This window comes from Anabrus simplex, chromosome 1 (genome assembly GCF_040414725.1).
Source record: "Anabrus simplex isolate iqAnaSimp1 chromosome 1, ASM4041472v1, whole genome shotgun sequence".
In the NCBI taxonomy this organism is placed as follows: Eukaryota; Metazoa; Arthropoda; class Insecta; order Orthoptera; family Tettigoniidae; genus Anabrus; species Anabrus simplex.
In genome coordinates this window covers 1,195,489,171-1,195,510,444 of record NC_090265.1, presented here as the reverse complement: position 1 = coordinate 1,195,510,444, position 21,274 = coordinate 1,195,489,171, and the positions used below count along the sequence as shown (strand labels likewise).

The 21,274-nt window shown below is 38.0% G+C and overlaps 1 protein-coding gene across 7 annotated transcripts in view; it reads right to left on the bottom strand.

The window, feature by feature from the left end:
• Positions 1–19,859: 19,859 nt before the first annotated feature.
• Positions 19,860–21,274, bottom strand: part of LOC136858186 (uncharacterized) — a 115,033-nt gene continuing 113,618 nt past the window's right edge. For all 7 annotated transcript variants that reach the window (XM_067137546.2, XM_067137549.2, XM_067137545.2 and 4 more), the window contains exon 12: positions 19,860–20,137. In XM_067137546.2, the coding sequence (XP_066993647.2) occupies positions 19,974–20,137 (164 nt within the window). In that variant the 3' untranslated portion in view covers positions 19,860–19,973. The remainder of the gene's footprint in view (positions 20,138–21,274) is intronic.

Here is a 21,274-nt window from a genome sequence, read left to right as displayed (position 1 = left end):
GAGACATTGACCGCTGCCACAGGCTTGGTGAGCGGAAACGTACAACAGCTGAAGCCGTAGTGACAGGAAGACGACCGATCATCGTGAAGTTCCTTAGGTTTCAAGATCGTAACCGGGTTTGGAGAGTTAAAAAACTTCTCAAAGGATCTAAATTTCTAATAACTGAATCGCTTACGAGTATCCAGAAACAGATACTAAACAGAGCTAGGGATATCCTAGGGCATAAGCGGGTATGGACAGTCGAAGGACGCATAGTAGTGTTACTAAATAATGGAAGGAAAGAATATATTAGTACTGTAGGTGACTTGAACAGAACTCTAAACTCAGCAGGTGTAACAGTGAATTAAGGTTTAAGTCTTAAAATATTCAGTAGTTTTCATGTGTATATATTTGTGTGTGTGTCTGAGTGTGTGCGAATTGAGTCAGCGAATGTACCTGGGAAATTCTCGGTAAGTGTTTGTTTAGTTATGCATGATAATGGCTAAGACTAATGAGCCTGTGCTTGTGGCAGGTGAGGAATTCCTGCATGCCATTGACCCGGACGTATTCCAAGCCAATGACAACCCTCTTTCACAATCACCAGTAGCTCCCCTACCCCAACCTGAGCCCACAGGAATCCTATTGAAACGTGCTTTGGCGCAGTTTCCTAGAACCCTCCAATGTTGCCACATTAACTGTTTATCACTTTTAAGTCACTTTGACGAAGTCCGTTCTATAAGGGCTGGTTTACACGGGTAGAGTAGCCACGTTACTCTACTCTACCGCTGTCTGGTAGAGTTGACACTCGTATCGTTCATATGGGAGTAGAGTCATACAGTAGAGTAGAGTACAGTAGTAGCACCATGTCAAGACGTAAGCACATCGTAAGGAAGTGTTTAAAGACATTTACAAACATATTACTGCAAGAGGTTAGTGAAGCGTTAGAAGAAGAAGTAAATGAGGAAAAAAGGGAATGGGTAAGAGGCTGGCTTAGTAGGAGAGATACACTTGGGGCATCGGCATTAATTCTGAGAGAACTTGGCAATTTGGAGAAATATGGGGGGACAAACTCGACACAGTTGGCCAAGAACATGAGGGATCGTCTCAGGAATCATTTTGTTAATGAACGAGCAGTTCCCCGGCAGTACAAGCATGTATTTTAACCCAGGAACACAAACGATTGAATTGTTATGACTTTATTCATTATTGTACAGAAAGTAACGACAGTGTAATCATCCCCTCAGGATTTTACTAGTCTTCGTCTGTAAATACTGTAGTGGTGATTTCTAAGATAAAACTATATGAACGAGCTCCAGTCTAATTATAAATCATAATTCTGGCGAAGGTTTTTGTTCCACGGTGAAGGGGTGAGGTACTCCTTTCCCCAGTTAGACTGTAGTGATGTTTCTATTTCTTTTTTTGTATTTCAGCCAACCTAAATCTTATCCGAATGAAATTTTACAGAATTAATTTCAAAAGTTATAGAAAGAATACCCATTGGCCATCAGTGTGTCGTCTCAGAACCCACGAGTCTCAAAACTCACGAGTATCAAAATTCACGAATTCTAAGAAGCGGATTAGCAAGAATAGGTTTCTCTATCTGGGCCAGTCTCAAACCTCACGAGCAGGACCAGTTCTTCTTTGAATGGATATGTGCCCACCCTACTAGTGATGATATAATTGGATATTTTTTAAAAATCAAATAGCTTCCATCCGGTTATTTAAATAATGGAATAAATAATCAAATGAATTTCAAATATCATTCAGTTATATCGCGTAGAATAATCGGTTGCGTCATGAATATATTTTTCGGTGTGTGTCGGATGGATAATCGATTGAATTATGTGAATAGATGAAAAATAGAAATACGCCTCTTTTTTTGCAATCCATGAAGTCCAATGCTGAAGACGGCACAAACACTCAGTTCCCGAGCCATAGGAATTAACAAATGAAAGTGAAAATCCCGGCCAGGAGTCGAACCTGGGACTCCCTGGACCCATTGGACCACAGACCAGGATGCTAACGATGTATCCATGCATCCGGACGACATAAAATTAAAGTAGGTATATTGCCTGCTGCTAGTTAAAATAAATTTTCAGTTGGTAGTAATTACCGGGGCTTAGTTCTATTATGAGGCCAGAAGACGGCATTTACTTATATAAGAAACTTTATTTTACCGATATTAAATATTACGACTGTTAATTCACTCATTTAGTTTCATTAGAGATTAATTTGGTCATGAATCTCATCGCAGGGAAATTAAATTACTTATCTCCATTCCCTTCAGAAAGTGGGCGAGTATGATGAACGGTCTCTGATACGCTTTCCGAAAATAATATGAACTCATGCTCCACACGTATGACTGAGTCATGTACTCCCAGATGCCTTACTTAGCATAGATTAATATATTACATCACGCCCCCACGCGATTACACGATACGCAATGTTATATACTTGTAGTATTGACTACTTGGCTCACCAAATTTATAAAATCATAAGTTAAAATATGTCAGAATTTTATCTGAAATATAGCGAAGTAGCCAATCGCTATCTTTGACGTTCTGTTGCTATATGACTTAAAAAAGACTCCACAGTGCTGATGTTGATGATATTTTATGATGGTGGTTCTTTCCCCAGCCAAGAAAATGTGGAAAGGTTCATTAAAAATCAATAAGTGTTGAAAACAATGAAGGAAAAGGTGGTGGTGGTGATTACTGTTTTAAGAGGGAGTGCAACTGGGCAGCCATCCTCTATTAATACTAATCAGAGGGAAAAAATGGAAGGTGGCCCATACTTCGAGAAAATGAAGGTTTCGGGCAAAGAAAGACAAGGGCCTTTTCTAAAAAATGTAAGTACCCCTGGGGCCCCTTTTAGTCACCTCTTACGATAGGCAGAGGATACTGTGGATGTTACTCTGCCACCCCAACACACAGGGGAAAATAATGGTCGATGAATGACACAGAGGTGTATTATTATTATTATTATTATTATTATTATTATTATTATCATCATCATCATCATATCAAAACATTTTTCTGTGGTCTTAAAGGTAATAGAACGTATTTTTCCTTTTGATATAAATTTAATGTTAATGGTATTGTGGCCTCAGGAGAGGCCTGGTCAGTGAGTCACCGCTCACCTCACCCCTCCTGCCGTCATCGCAGGCACCTGCTATCCGGAGTCGTGGATTTTGAGACTCATTGGAATATTAATTTAGCTATTAGTTTGCAGTCGTGAGTTTTGATACCATTTGCTACTAATTTTTGCACGTGAGTTTTGAGACGAAACCGGCCATACGTACACTGTAAATTACGCTGGCGTAGGCGTAATTTGCAGTAGCTTCTTCACCATAAATATCCCAATTACTGATCTTTTTTTTTTCTTTTTTCTTTTTGTTCGTTGCTTGTACGGCCCAAGTGTAGAGCTTAAGCTTCTAGATCTGACACTGTACTATAAACAATAATTATTTTGGATATTTCAAACAACATATGGAAACTATTCAATTTGTTGGGGAAATTATTGTTATTGCTGAAAATTAACGGCAGTGGCAAGTGATATGTAGAAGACCCTATGCATGTTATTAATATGATTAATGTACACAGTCCTGCACCATTGTATTGCCTAACTTAAACATGTCGAGACACATGATGAACACGCTGTGTAACATTGAAACTTGAGAAATCTTCATATTAAGTGAAAATCCAGCTGACACTTGTTTATATTTTATGTTGCATCTTCGAGTGTAGATGTCTGCGGCACCACCTCCAGACTTCTTGGATCTTCGTATTTTCATGAGTATTTGATTGTATGTACATCGTAATTTTTTTATTTTCTGTTTCAGTTCCGTTAACCCAAAACCCTCTTTACCCATTTTCGCAATCAAGTCCTCTTCCGCCGCCCGTCTCATATCCTTATTTCTATAAGTAACGCTGTTTATGTTCCATAAACATTCTTTTTCGCTGTAGAGCTCCACAAATTTGCAAGTTTCTTCTTCCGTCCACTTCATTTTGCCGCCAAATAAACGCTCGACGTAATACCACCGCATGTACACACATGCAAATACAGCAGTCGAATGACGCGTCAGCTGAAAAATCGAACGTCCTCGGACTTCTCCGCCAGCTCTCGGAGCTCGGTTCCGGTGGAGGGGGAAGGATAGTGGTAGAGTTACTTTACCGCAGCGGAAACCCACTCTACTCTACTTGCTACTATCCCGGTCGTTTACACGATGCTAGTAGCTCTACTATCCACTCTACTCGCCTCGCTACTCTACCCGTGTAAACCAGCCCTAATTACTGATACAAATATGCATTTAATTGGCTTGGGTGAAAGTTGGTTGACTAACAGTATCAGTTCAGCGCTTGTAAAAATTGATGGGTATACTTTATTCAGGAATGACCGCGCAAGTAAACGAGGCGGTGGTGTTTCAGTGTACTGTAGAGACGACATTAAGAGCAAAATAATCTGTGAATCTTCCCCCAATGTCACTCCGCATACTGAATATATGTTCCTTGAGGCGATTGTCAACAACCAGAAATTGTTAATAGTAGTAGTATATAAGCCACCCAAGGTAAGTAATATAGACGCACTTGAAGCGGATCTGCTGAAACTTATACCAGGCTACAAACACATCATAATCCTCGGTGATTTTAACATAAATCTCCTGACCCAGACTAGTGACTCGGACCGAATTCGCAGGCTGTTCATTTCAATGGACATGACCATCTTACCGTTAGACGCAACTAACCACGTACATACACGTAACGGCTCAACCCACACCCTAATTGACTACTTAGTGACAAATAATCCCCATAAGGCTGTCAAGCACGGACAAATCTTTGTCCCTGGTATCTCTACACACGATCTTATCTATCTGTGCTACTCACTGCGGGTGCCGAAGTGTAAAGCTAAGTATGTAAACTACAGAGACATGAAAAATATAGACTTAACTCTACTACAATATGACGCATATAGTTTACCTTGGGACGACATACGTCAATTGCACGACGTGAATTTGAAAGTACAACGATTTAACTCCTTATTGTTAGGACTCTTTGACAAGCATGCTCCTGTTCTGCAGGCAAGGATTACTCGCCCTCCTGCTCCATGGTTAAACACTGAGATAAAAGCAACAATGGCCCGCCGTGATGCTTTGTTTCGCCGGTACAGAGCAACAAAAGAGCAAACGGATTTCGAACAATACTGTCGTCTACGGAACAAAACGAAACAATTAATTAGAAACAGTAAATTTAAATATATCAGAAATCAAACAAAAAATCTCAATACAGTTAATGCGTGGAATCAGTTACGTTCAATAGGAATAGGAAAAATTAAAGAACCTCATATACCAACAATATCGTTGGACATACTTAACTCTCATTTCACTGGTAATCAAATCAAAGAAACTCGACCCCAATCCGGAATCCCGTTACACGAAGATGGCAATTACTTGAATATTGAACCAACATTCTCATTGCGAACTGTCAATATAAACGAAGTAAAACGAGTCTTAAATTCCATTAAATCTCAAGCGAAAGGAGCAGATCATATTCCAATAGGCTTCATCAAAAATGTCATCGGCGCAGTATTACCGATCATTACTCATATCTTCAATTACTGTATAAACTCAGGAAATTTTCCAGACATTTGGAAGGATGCTTTAGTGATTCGAGTATTAAAGAACACCACATCAAATTATCCGTCAGACTACCGCCCTATATCAATACTCCCTCCGCTTGCGAAAGCCCTTGAACGACTTATTCACGAGCAACTAACTGAATATCTTACAAATCATTAGACCCGTTGCAATCTGGCTTCAGGAAGGGCCACAGTACGACGACAGCACTCCTTCGGGTAACAGATGATATCAGGCTTGCTATGGATAAGCGACAGGTGATGGCACTCACGCTACTTGACCTTAGCAGTGCATTTGACACAGTCAACATACAACTACTCCTTTCAAAATTGCGCTTCCTTGGCGTTGACCGGAATGCGCTCAATTTCTTTATATCCTACCTCACAAATCGTCGTCAGTGTGTCTCAGTAAACGATGTTACGTCCAAATGGGCTATCAGATTATCTGGCGTGCCTCAAGGATCTGTGCTTGGACCTTTATTATTCAGCCTGCATATCAATGATATTTCATCCCCACTTGTCCACTGTAAATACCATCTGGATGCTGATGACCTACAGGTATATTACCATACTAGTGTAGATAGTATATGCGAAGCGATCCAGCATATGAATACAGACTTACAACGACTCACAACGTATGCCAGGAACAACGCCTTACTCATCAACCCACGAAAGACCCAAAGCATAATAATTGGACACAAAAAATTACTATGTGCTCTAAATAGTAATCACAATCCTCCTCCAATTACCATTGATGATACCGAAGTGCCATACTCCAAGATTGGTACAAACCTCGGGGTCACCTTAAATGAGACTCTGACCTGGAATGAGCATATAACCAATGTGTGCAGAAAAGTACACGCATCTATTTATCCTTTGAAGCGTCATAAAAATGTTCTCCCACTGGACCTTAAATTAAAACTCATACAAACACTTATATTTCCAATCTTTGACTACTGTGACAGTTTACTGACTGATCTAACCTGTGAACAAGCAACAAAGCTACAACGTGTACAGAACTCTTGCATTCGATATGCCTTCCAGCTCCGACATGATGCTCATATAACACCATACTACAAAAAGTTGGGATGGCTACGTTTAAATGACCGTAGAAAAATGCACCAAATGACCCTTGTCTATCAGTTGCTTTCTTCAAACAGCCCCACCTACCTGTCGTCCAATTTTAGGCTTCTTACTTCGTTCCACGAAATTAACACTCGTTCTGGATCACTACTTGAAATAGCACCGCATCGAACGAATACCTGCAGCCATTCATTTCTGGTCTCCGCTACGAGGTTATGGAATACAATCCCGGATGATATTAAAAAGTCTTGCTCGTCTAGGACATTTAAAACAGCCTACCGTAAATTCCTCCAGAGTACATACAGTTGACTCGAATGAATGTAAGAGTGAATGACGTGTGAATGAAACCAAAAATGACGTACTAGGTTTAAGTTCTTAGGCTATCCCATTTACGTCCTTACTACTCTCATTTAAGGCTATGGACTGTTCATAGAAATAGACTACATAGTAACATTGATTTTAGTTCACTCAGATCGTAACATACCAGTTAATTTATTTTAGCCTTATATTTGAATAAGTTTTTCTTTAAGCTAGTTGTAGATATATTCTTTAGGTTATAAGTTGATATATTTTTTTTTTGTTATTATCCACTCTCTATTTATCCTTTAATTTTTCATCAGTACGGTAGTAACCTTAATTGATTGTATTATTGTAATTCCTTATTTGACATATATATCTCAATAACAGTAATTGATTACAATGATACTTTAGATTAATACTGTAAAAATAAAAAAATTGTATGTGGTTAAGTGTAAGAGAGGGCCAAGAGCCCTAACTTCGCCACTTAATAAAGACACAAATAAATAAATAAATATTACCGTATTTCTACGAATCCAAGACCACTTTTCCCTTCAAAAAATTTTAAATCAGGCTTAAAAAGTGCTTTGCAAAATCATATGGATGTCTTTCTTATACAGTACGCATTTTAGACTATTTGTAGACGTCGAACATTGGCTTTAGTTATGCCGTATTTTTTGCGGCTGTACAATTATGCTTTATTTCAGCGGTTTTAATAACCATTAACTTAAAATTGGCATCATAATATCGAAGAGAATTCGTTGAAAATTTGCCGGCAATACATATTCCACGCGTCTCTACAATACAACGATATATCAGGAAAATATTCTTGCTTACTAAAAAAAACTGTTAGTTTCACTCAGCGTCAGATATAACTGGCTGCCCCTACACGCACGTTTCGCTTGCTGGATTCGGCCCAGCAGCTAGCGATGTATAGGCCTAATCGCGGACTTCGAAAGTCAACGAACGAGTTTATTGCGCCGCTGTTTGGCAATTCCGCCCTTGCAATTTTGTGCACATACCTCAAAATTTCATCTTCGACTTCTTTAAAGCGTCCTTGTTGCGGGACACTGAATGCATTTTTGTACAGTACGCATTTTTAAACTATCTTTGTCTTCACGGTGACGCCGAATATTGGCTTTAGTTAGGCCTATGCCGTATTTTCTTGGGGCTGCACAATTATTATACATTTACGAGTGTTTAATAGCCATTAACTTAGAATTGGCATCATAATATCGACGAGAATCCGTTGAAAATTTGCTGGCAATATCTGTTCCACGTATCTTTAAAATACGATGATCCATCGCAAAAATATTCTTGCTGTCTATAAAACTTAATTTTACTAAGCGTCAGGTAAAGTACTGCTACGTCTACTAAGTACTCGTGGCCTTTCTAAGAATTCGAAGGCTCGCATGTTTCGATGCCATTCTGCAGATTTGAGAAACGTTTTTGTAGAAGATAAAAGAATGTAATTCTCTCTTCACTATTTCCCAAGATCCAGTGACGTTACACATAGGCACTGTACAACCGGTCGCCGCGGCTAGCAATGTATGATAAAGAGGCGGTCGGTATTATAACTGTCAACGAGTTTTGTGTGGTTACTGCGGTAGTTGTTGGTGATGTGCATTACTGTCAGGCCGCGAATGCAAAACGACACTTGATTTTAGACATGAGATTCTGAGAAAAAAAAAAAAAAAAAAAAAAAAAAAGTCATCTTGGATTCCGGAGAAATACGGTATCACTCCAGAGGCTTCTGTGGCAAACATTTCAGTATTATTCTTCGAACGGCGTCTCCTAACCTAACCGTATATGTATCATGAAAACATATTTGAAACGCATGTAGAGAAATGATAACCTCCTCGCTAAAAATTCACACGGGAATAGCCTTTCCGAAATTAAACTAGACGCGAGAAAATATAAACTATCCTCTGAAATCAGTGATGTACCCTGCCATGTCTTGAAGTGTATCACATTCTTACTTAATTTCAGTATACGGTATAACATTAAAATTATTATTTTATTTATCATTTTTAATTTATTTTTAACGAGTTAACAACTGATATCGGCCACGTTATTTACGCATTTATTACGAAAACGTGTTATACTCTTTCATTTCGAATTGTCTTTAGAGAACACCAGTCGACGGGTGTTACTATTCGACTCCAATATCGCCTTCGAATGTTGACGAGATAGCTCGCAAATGCACATAGCGCGAAAACTATACCGTACCGAAGATGATCGATCGCATTTTGTGGCAAACGTTTCAGTTTTCCTATTATAACAGCGTCACCTATCCTAACTTAACTGTACTATATGTATGATGAAAACATACTTCAAACGCCAGTATAACCTTCTCGCTATAAATTTATGTGATAATAGCATTCCGTAATTTAACGGGCGCGAGAAAATATAAACTAACCCCTGTAATCAATGTTGCACTCTGCCATATCTTGAGGTGTATCCAATTCTTACTTAACTGCAGTATTTAGCATTAAAATTAAGCGATCGTTTATTCAGCCTTTATCTTTAACGAGTTAACAACTGTTATCGGACACGTTATTTACGCATTTATTACGAAAACATGTTCTCCTCTTTCATTTTCTTTAGAGAACACCAGTCGACGGGTGTTACTATTCGACTCCAACATCGCCTTCGAATGTCGACGAGAGAGCTCGCTAGTGGGCATAGCGAGAAAATAATACCGAAAATCGATTTCATGCAGTATAATGACTCGGTGCATAAATATCGGTGACGGAAAAATCATGCGCGCATAATCGCTCGTAATAACGAATACGTCAGTGATAGGGCTCTCGCTGTAACCGAAGGATAATACACAGTTTAATATAGGAATTTCGAAGGGACAGACAGAAATTGTAGTTATAGCAGGGTTCTCGTTATATACCGTACTCACTATAGCGGACTTCTAATGTATATTTATTTGAACAGAAGTTAAAAAATGTTTTACCAGCACTTTTTCTACTATGGTGTTTGATTTTTTAGTTGTCTACTCATAAAAAAGTTTTGAAAATTAATTTTTCTTTGTGACTGTTCTATTTTTTACAAGGATGTTCTCTGCATTAGCTCTTTCCAAGGCGAATGTTGTTTATTTTAATTTTATAAGAGTTTCTTTTGAATTCAGTTTATGTAGGATCCCTGAAGCTGATTGCTGTCATACTATTATTAAAAGAGCTTCCCTGAAATCTTGTTGTTGATGACAAATCCACTGTGTCCTGAAGACGGAAGGCTGGTGATCGCTGTCATACTATTATTATTAAAAGAGCTTCCCTGAAATCTTGTTGTTGACAACAAATCTGTGTCCTGAAGACGGAAGGCTGCATCAGCCGTTGCTCCACCAAGAACACAGTAGATTTGTTGTCAACAATAAGATTTCGGGGAAGCTCTTTTAATAATAGTATGACAGCAATCAGCTTCAGGGATCCTGCATAAACTGAATTCGAAAGAAACTTATAAAATTAAAATAAACAACATTCGCCTTGGAAAGAGCTAATGAAGAGAACATCCTTGTAAAAAATAGAACAGTGACAAAGAAAAATTAATTATCATAAACTTTTTATTAGTAGACAACTAAAAATCATGCATCATAGTGGAGAAAGTGCTGAGAGCAAAAACATTTTAAAACTTCTGTTCAAATGAATAGATATAGTTTAATATAGGTTAAAATAAGTAAATCCATTCCTTCCCATTTCACCAGCCCATTCAACCATCCATATTGATTTTAATTATTTTAATTTTTTAAATTCACATAGATTTTGAGCCAAACAAGGTACTCATTAAGATGTTTTAAGAAGATAATATACTTTGTTATTTCACCTAAGCGTTGTAATATAGCTGAGGATGTTCCAGATGTAATGAAACATGTACTGTAAATGATTGATTTGCTTAAAGCAAATATAAGTATCAAAAAGGTGGAAATTTACTGTTATTGGGTCTATGTTTGTCATGTTAGCCAGGTTAACACCATCTGAAACGAAACATTAACGAATATGACTACATGATATTACGGCAAATAAATTGTTTATTTAATACCATATATTATAACAACAATAAAGCCTAATTCTCTTACGCATAAATATCACTTCAAGTGACAAAAGCTTCACATCTGTCAAATGATCAAGATATACTGACAGTGTGATCTGTTTGCCGTTTTGCAGAGACAAACATAAGGAGCTTGAATTCAAATGAGGCGCCCTTTGCACATTCGATGCATTCGGTAAAACAGCACAGAGCTGACCATGCTGGGAACTAGGCTCGCTCGTTTGCCCCAATTGAGAGGCTAACTTAACAATAATCGCTTGCACTGTTCAGTAGATGCCTTTGCTGGCGAGATGTAGTGTTTACAGTGCACTATGTCTTCTGGTATGGGCTATATCAAATTTGTTACTTTCATTGACCTGTCTCAGTCTCACCCTTGGCTTTGACAATATGAAAGTGACTGAGGTATGAGTGATGCTAGTAATACCATTGCTTATACAGCCAGTCCCTGTTATGAATGGTGTGAAGATATTGCTCATAGGGTCGGTTGGTGCATGCATTTCAGTGGGCTTGGCAGACTGATATGTAATAGCATCGGTGAGGAAAGCAACGGGAAACTACCTCAATCCTCATTTCCCTAGTACGCCTCTTCAGTGACGCCTAGGCTATTTATGACAGCTGTTGGCGGAGCTGCAGAGGATCAAACCAGCCTTCGGGCTGAATACCCAACATACAACTGTTCAGTAGTGATTGTTATGAGCATGTCTTCTGCCTGCAACAGCTTTATTGTTGCTAAGGGAGATTCACTTATAATGGAGGATGAATGCTGCTGTGTTATTGAAGACTTATTAAAACATTCATTCACTAGCCGAACTATTGCTGCTAAAATACAAATCATAGACACTGGGAGACCCACTCCCAGTATATCAGCTGTGGTAACAGAAAGATTAGGCAAAGTGGGTTGTTTTAATGATTCCTGGTACACAAATGATACATGGCTGTGTGACTGAAGGAAATTGTGTTCCTTGTACTGCTGACCTTGCCTTTTATTTTCAGCAGACACAAATTTATAACAAAGGGAGGTTTTGATGTTAGCAGTTAGTATGTACTAATGAAATGATAAGAACAGTCTGTAGACCATGTTAATTCCAAAATAGCTTTATTGAAGGTCAGTAGCATTAGAATAGAGGAATCCCTATGCCTTCAAAATTAATTAAGACAAACATATTGAAAAAATTAAGCAAACAGGTATATAGTTAGTTGTCTAATAGATGCTGTTTATTTCCTGGTGGAGCAAGAGCTGCCTTTTAGGGGCTAAGCAAAAATCTAATTCTGCGTTTTGCAAACTAACATTAATGACATAAGATATTATGCTCTCAAGGTCGATTAATTAAATAGATTTCTGAATGACAAACATGATAAATTTTAGTCGTTTTGTAAGCAGTCACTGATGGACTCATAAGTTTCATCAAATGAAAATTAAGTTGAAGTTAAAATGTTGCAAATTGGTGATGTGGAAATTGATAAACAGAAATCATACTGCAGACTGTATTGATACAATGGTTCAACATATATCCTACCATTTCTTTTGAATTGAATAAGCTTGTTTGAAACATACATTCACCCTTTCCCTGCTCAGCCCTACGAGTCTCAGGTTAAATCATATGGTACCTACTTCAACGTACTGGTGCTCAAAACTGAGTTGTCGGCCTGTGACAACCTGTGACAATAAAGTTCGGTGAATAGTCCTGTACTATCAACATAGATGAACAATGCACGGCAGTGACCTTACTAAACCAAATTAAAATACTAAGTGAGTTAAATCCACCTTTTCAATACATTTCTTCAACACGTACTAAATGTACGTAACATGACCTAATAGGTTGAAAGTCTGTTTCGATTACAATGCGGTCGTAAAAATTCAATATTCATTGACTTGGCCCTCAACGGGTGACTTAAACGCACTCTACAGTGTGATGGCAGTAGTGCCAGACCTGTAGCTTAGATCCTTTCCTACAGAACAAAGATGGCCTAGGCCACCACAGCTCAATTGGTAGAGCAACCGATGCAAAATCAGGAAGTTATGGTTTCGGATCCCACTGGTGTCCGGTTGGCCATTTTTGTTCTGTATTTAACATCTCTTCAACAAGTACTAAATGTACATAACATGACCTAATAGGTTGAAAGTCTGTTTCGAAATTAAATAGTGTTTATTAAATAAACATTTAATGGGACTAGTTTCGACCTATTTAAAGGTCATCTTCAGCCATATCGTGTGTAGAATAACATATTTGAAACACAGTGGTTTTAAGGATGGTCTTAAAACATAGAAGTTTGACACTGTGAAAAAATTGTTTTTAGAATTTCCTTAAAACACCTTCCATTCACTTAGCTGTGGGCATATGTGAGAAGAAGAAGTCTTTTAGTATTCTTCGTAGTATTGAAGAACGTAGATACAAGTCGAAATTCACAATCTTCATGAGGTACAGAATTGGGCATATATGCACAATGTTGTTGTAGTAGAGAAAAAGAAGTCATTTGATATTCTTCGTATCACTGCAAAGTGTAGATACACTTTGGTATAACTCTACACCTACACGGTACACTTTAAATCATTTATAATCTTGATGAAATGTATATGCTCAGTTCTTTCCTGGCCTCCTCGAAAACGAGTGAACCACTCATACACACACTTCAAGGGCAGTGCTTGATCTTCATAAGCACATACCAGCATCGTATGCGTTTCTTTTGGTGTCTTGCCAAGCTTAAAACAAAACTGGACATTGATCTTTTGGTCGTTCATGTTCCTGTTTGCAGTTCAGAACCAACGCACTAAACACGCACTGTGTCAAACAGGTCTTACACGGCACATACACGATGCTCAACTGAACAACGTTGGGAGCAGGTGGTCAAAACCTGCTGCTATGCAGCGTTGTGTGTCGCCAGTGTTGCCGGATCGACCGTTCTGACTTCATTCACCGAACTTTATTGTCACAGGTTGTAGAAAATGTAAAAGCAAGATATTTAAAGCAAATTCTTAGAATCTCCAAAATTACAGCTTCAAGATTAGCATATGAACTAGCCAGCGAGCCATTATTTATAGAAGAGCTCAGAATCAAGTTACAACTACCTTCTACCCGTCAAGAACAGGAAATTCTCAAAACCAGACAAGAAAAAAGAAAGCTGATTCACCTGGACTTCTATTCTACAGATGCCATGTTAGACCAAAATTGGACAGGTCCGAATAATCGCCTACACATCGCTCTTACAAGATTAGCAGTACACGACTTTCATCATAAGATGTGCATACGAACAAGTTTTCATAAGCCAAGTGAATAATGTGTGTGTGTGCCTTGTGCAGGAATTTATGTGAGCAGTATCACTTCAACAAGTGTACAGGAAGAACTAAATCACTGCTGAAATATAGTGAAAGTTAGATTAAGCTGATCATACTTATGTATGTCATTTTATGGCATTTTGGCTGAAATAAATTCTTATTATATTACATTGAAACAAACACCATTATTAATCCACTTTCTGCTTTCAATTATGTTAAAGATAATAGCGGGTTAAAAATACATAGGTTTGTGTTAAAAATTTTACTTCCATGCATTTTTATTTTATTGTATCCACTAATTTTGTAAGCCCCTCTCCTAACATTTTGTCTGTAAAAGTTGTTTTTCAAAATTCCTTGTTATTTAAGATATATAATTGTTATTTGCTGTGAATAGAAGGTCAAACCGTCTTGCAATGGTAGACATAGTCATCAAAAACAAAGTGAAAAATTTATTTTGAGGATTGGTTTTAGTGGTCACTGAGCTATGTGTATAGTATCTTGTATAGTTTCTTCTTCACCCTGAATTTGCTTTCTTTTGTTTTTAATAAAATCTTTGTATTTACTTATAAAATTAGAACTACATGTTTTCAAAACAGGAATGAAGAACAACAGAAAATAGTTCAAATTACAAACCCAAGTCTGCAAAGTAGAAGACCTACTAGCCGATGTCTGACTACCTTGAAATATCTCATGGCTCTTCAAATGGCAAATCATAAATGATGTATTTTTGCTTTCGAAAGCAATGCACTAGGGAGAGACATTGCACTTTATTTTCAGGGACTTCTGTGAAATATTCCAAGGCCCAGATTTTCTCTTGATAGCTATCAATATGTGCTGTCCGGCTCCATGGCTAAATGGTTAGCATGCTGGCCTTTGGGCACAGGGGTCCCGGGTTCGATTCCTGGCAGGGTCGGGAATTTTAACCATAATTGGTTAATTTCGCTGGCACAGGGGCTGGGTGTATGTGTCATCTTCATCATTTCATCCTCATCCCGACGCGCAGGTCGGCTACGTTCGTCAAATAAAAACACCTGCATCTGGTGAGCCGAACTTGTCCTCGGACACTCATGGCACTAAAAGCCATACGCCATTTCATTTTTCAATATGTGCAGAAAATATTTCATTCAGTAAATTATGAGCAGAGGGGTTGCAGTTCTTACCCATCCACCATAAGTGTAAGGCTCAGGCTCACATGAAGTGATAGATTCTGCTATCCAATTCATTGGTTGGCTATTGTAAATCATAGCTCCTTCCACCTTTCTTCCTGCTTGCACGTATGTTTATGCTATTTGCTGTGAATGGAAGGTCAAACCATCTTGCATAGGCAGGCAGAGTCATCAAAAAGAAAGTGAAAAATAATTTTGAGGATTGTTTTTAATGGTCACAGAGCTATATGTGTATAGTTTCTTGTATAACTTGTATAGTTTCTTCTTCGTCTCTTCCCGTTCATGCAGGATCAATGTTTCCAACCAGTCATTTCTATTTCCCTTGGTCCCAAACGACATTTTCTGTGAACTGCTTCTTCTCGAGATCTTCCCGCACACAAGCCATCCATCATCTTCTGGGTTTACCTCTCTCCCTCCATAGCTTTCATCCCTGTGCTTAATGTGGCCATACCAGAGCAATAATCTACCTTGGACCTTTCTTGCATAGTTTAATAATAATAATAATAATAATAATAATAATAATAATGTGATTTTTGTGTGTGTACCTAATTTGTACTCCCTACAGAATTTTACAAACAAACTAGGAACAGTTTTCTCAAGCTCCAATCGTAAGTCCTACCTTTATGTTATAGAATAATAAAAACACTACATCTAAATTCTGCTTCCTACAACTGGAGTCTGTTATGTTCAAAGCATCAAAATACAACCAAGGATACAGAAATGAAAGACATTTAAAGAAATGACAGAAGACAAAATACATAAACAAAATTACCTGTGATATGTGATAAATTATCTTTTCTACATAAATAATTTTTCAGAATTCGAAGTGAACCTCTGAGAGTACAGAGGACCACTCGTTTGATGAACAAATTGTCATTTTTACTCCCTACAAAGTTTTTAGAAACAAACTCAGAATTGTTCTTCGGGTCCGTTCAGAAGTCCAATTACCAGGATGTTTGAAAAATTATATTTCTCTCAATAACAGGAAAGAGTCTGTTTGTAAATGCTGCAGGTTTTGTTGTGGACTTCTCTTTCACCTGTTCCTCACTATTTTCCCATCTGATAGTTGAATCTATAATGGTTACAGACACTGAGCGAGGTTGTATTGCTATGATATTGATTCTTCTGTGCTATCCATTACCTGAAACACTGTGTACCTCCTCGTGAACTTGATATCGGTTTTACTTCGGAGCTTCAGCTATCATTGAATGCTCTGCATGGTGCCTGCTGTTTCTCAGGATACAATGACCCATTATTGATACTTATAGTTTTCATTTTCCACATTTTCTGGTATCTTGTTTTCCACCGGGAGGGAAAATTTATGTGGATTATATTCGAAAAAATCTTCGTTACTCTTTCTCTTAACATATATATTATTTATCAGCCAAAAAATGTATTTATTGCCAAAAATTAACTACTATTAAAGAGTAAATATATATAAATAATCCCTCTATGTTTTTTTTTTTCCAAAATCTGGTGGAAAAAAAATTGGTGTGCAGGTATTATTTGCGTCAGGGATGGTACAGTCCTGCTAATATACAGAAATGAAGTTGGTATTCCACTCATTCTGTTGGCAACTCTCTTCCTGCCACCGACAAGAAGAATGCCATGTACTTATTGTGTCATTTGCATAGCAGTGTCAGTTTAAGTAGTAACACATATTTAGGATGGCTGGTGTGAGTTATTATAGGTCATTCAAAACTCAAGGAAAGTTTTTTATTGAAGAGGCAGAGCAAATTGGTAATTACACTGCAGGAAGACAGTATGATATGGATAGGTTTTGTGGTATGTGATTGTTCAAGATGAGCTTTATTTTTCCTCCAGACAAAAAGTAACTGCTGGGCATTTTCCAAACAAAAAAGTGAAGTTTGCAGAAGTCGAAAGAAGTATATGCGAATTTGTAAGTGAAAAGAGACTGTTTGGATGTGCGGTCATGAGTGAAACGTGTCACTTCATAGCTATAGCAATAGGCTTTAAAATGGCAGGTTGTAAGGCTAGCCGTGGATAGATTGAGTGTTTTTGAACAAATTAACTTAGGTTTTGAAGGAGTAGTACTATTGCACTATATATTCCAGCCAATTATGAAGAAAAGATTGTGACTTTCCACAGATTTATTATTGGTTTGCGCCAGGGAAATTGCATTTACTCTCACAAATTGGTAAGGTAGACTAGACACCACTATATTTTGAAATACTGCTGGACTAGGCTAATGAAGACACGATGCTACAAGCTGTTTCATCATTTTATTTTTTAATAAGATAAGACTCCCTCCAATTACCGAGGATGCCCTGATGGCCAGACTACAGTGAAACCTCGATTCTCCGTTTTCCGAGGGACCATGAAAATAAAACGTACAATACGGGAAAACGGAAAATCCGGGAATGAATGAAAACCATCAACAATTTGGCTAAACATCACAAAAATGAAACATGTATAATTATAATCTTACAAAAACTCCTAAACCAAACCAAACTACAGCCCCAGTGGGACTTTCTGCCAAGCGACCGCTGCTCAGCCCGAAGGCCTGCAGATTACGAGGTGCACATGGTCAGTGCGACGAATCCTCTCGGCCGATATTCCTGCCTTTGTAGATCGGGGTCGCCATCTCACCATTAGATAGCTCCACAATTAAAGGTAATCACATAGGCTGAGTGGACCTGGAACCAGACTTACATCCAGGTAAAATTGCCTGACCTGGTCGCAATCGAACCCGGGCCCTCTGGATGAGAGGCGGGCATGTTAGACCGCGAAAGTGCATTAATTACCGGTACGCGAGTTCAAAATCTCGATACTTTATATTCAATTTTACAGGAGAATCTTCGTCATTTTCCCGTGAAAACGTCTTTCAGTTCAGCAACTTTGATTACGCTAGCCAAACTCTTCGATAAATCTAACAACGCCAAGCCAAACGACAATCGACCAAAAGTAGTTTTTAATTCTCTCATCTAATAAAATAAAGTACATTAGATACAAAAGCACCCAAAATGATGGCGAAATCCGTTCATTTCTTAATCTTTTATTGTAATTTGGTCTCCGGTATACTGTTCGTAGTCAGTTTCTGGAAATCTCGTACCGCGCAAATTAGGCCTACATCGACTTTTAAAGGTTATGTTGAACTCGAAAACATGGTTTCGAATGTATGTATCGATTCTTAAAAGTTCTCGAATGCATTAAATTCAATTATGCGCGTCACAAATCCAATCAAATTGGAAAGATAAAAGAAATATCAAAACTTCAGAAATTACGGTTATTCGTGACCTTGAGGTCATCTGGAAAGCGCGCTCACTGCTCATGTCAGAACGAGTTTGAAATGATACCAACCATTTAAAATGTAACGTGCGCAAATAAAACGACTGCGGTTTTTGGTATTTTAACACGAAAACGTAAAATTCCCAGTCTTACATTAGAACCTAAACAGTAATAGGCAATCCCAAGACCTCCCATGGCTTTCTTTTTTTAAAATGTAAGGTGCAACGTCCGTTTTGGTCTCGCTAACATAATTATGGACGATAATATCAAAAATACTGAATTTGTGTTAAGAAGGAGCAGTTTCGATTCCTGCCTGAAAGCCCAGTTACTCTGCAGTGCCCTGAGCAAAGTGCCGAAATCCTCTTCGGCAGTACGATCGAAAAAATGTCAAAATATAAACATCTAACCCTGGACATAATATGGACGTTTTATAAGTGCGAACATTTGACGAAACTCGTTCTGTCTTCAAGCAGAGCTGTCGAAATGCGCCGTGTCTCCTTGCAATTGTTGTGGCCACTCTCTGCTTTATGATTTTCCGAGATTCTCTAAACAATACCACCCGAATGCGATGCTAAGATGGTCCCTTATGCAAGTTCACCGCCGACTGCTTTTCCAGTACCGGTACAGTAGGCCCTACTTGCTTTAATTATCGCAGTGATCCATAAATATTCCATAGCTGTCCTTTCGTGAGATACAGTTTATTAAAAAACGATTGATAGAGGATTTAGCATTGATGGGACTGGAATTTCTGGACGGTTGATCCGGGAAATCGTTTCTTCGAGGAACGGATAATGCGGGACTTTTACAACGTGATTTAATTACGATGCTCGCGGGACCGCGTAATTTGAACGCATATTCCGGGAAAACGTATTTTCCGGGAACGGATAATCGAGGTTCCACTGTATACTAAAAAAAACACTAGTACATAAAATACAGTTTTAAAATTAATGAAACGTATTGTACTGTTGTATTTTACAATTGTCAATATAAATATTTAACAAAGCTATACATATTAAAAAAAAAATCCCTTCCTAAAATTAGGGTGTAGGGATTATTTGTGTACATATGGTAATACAAAACTAAAAAAAATGTACTTAATAAAAGTGAAAGTTTTAACATAATAGTACTGTACAAGAGTTTTTATTTAAAAAAAAGAGATTATAATGATTTTTGTAATAATTACAGGTATGGAGGATTAATTTACATTCTATTTCTACATGATTAATGTATAGAAAAGTTCATGTGTCCAAATAGTAAAGCCTTGGTAGATCACAGCATTCCTTATTTCCTGCAGAGAAAACAGCTGGCACAAGGTTGAACTCTGGAGAAGGCTGGGATTGAGCTGTCTGACCACTCTCTGATTCCAAATTGTTGGATGTGCAACTGAAATTCTGCTGTGAACCTATGAAAAACATACATTGCAAATAACAACATACTGTCAGATTAGCTGGTTTTATTTACATAAAGGTCATAAAATTCCTTAGCAACTGATTTGTAGTGTGGAGTAGCCATAAACAGAAAGAAATAAAGAAAGAAAGAAAGAAAGAAAGAAAGAAAGAAAGAAAGAAAGAAAGAAAGAAAGAAAGAAAATATTAAATTTTTCTCATAAAGCAGAGAGTGGCCACAACAATTGCAAGGAGACACGGCGCATTTCGTTTTCTCTGTAAAATTGGGGTGCTTGGATTATTTGATTATACGTGGTATATATTGTAATTTCAAAAAGTGACTGGCATATATATAACAAAGAATAATATTAATGAGATATATCTTGCATCACTTAAACCAGTATTTAATGTTGTTCGGCCCAAGGGTGGTAGAGGGAAACTACAGATTACGCTCAAATAAGGAGATATACAAAAGAACAGAAGACCTGGAAACAACAAGGAAAAGACGGCTGCGATTCTATGGACACATGGTCAGAATGGATCCAACAAGGTTAAATAAACAAATTTTTAATAAAATATACTACTTGAAGAGCCAGGGGGGATATGCAAAGCAGATGAAGGAAGAACTCAAGAGGTTAGGAATTGCAGATGAAGAATGTCGTGATAGAGACCAATTCAGGAAAAGACTTTCCAACATAAAAGTTCTGGTTGAAGAAAAGAAAGAGCGCAGAGGGGGAAGATGGACTGAAGAGAGAAGAGCGTAACATTCTGAAAGAATGAAGGCACTGTGGAGAAAGAGGAAGGAAGAAGGGATGATTAGAAGGAAGTGAAGTGGTATTGGCGTGGTCCTAAGTTTGGCCGGTTCGCAAGAAAGAAAGAAGAAAGAAGAACTCTCATGCCTCACCGACAATTTAAATTTCTGCAATCTACTGCGAAAACTAAATTATGGTGTTCATCTCAGTATGGCCTTCATTATGAACTATAATCTCGCTATTCCCGTCTGCAACTACACCTTAAAACTTCTCTAACCTCGCTTTTTGCCTATGAAAAATTCTAGATCTATCTTGTGCTTGTGTTGAGCACTGGTCACTCGACACTTTTCTCTTGACGTTTCCAATGACACAACTACTCCTGATTCGCTCTCCATGTGTCCT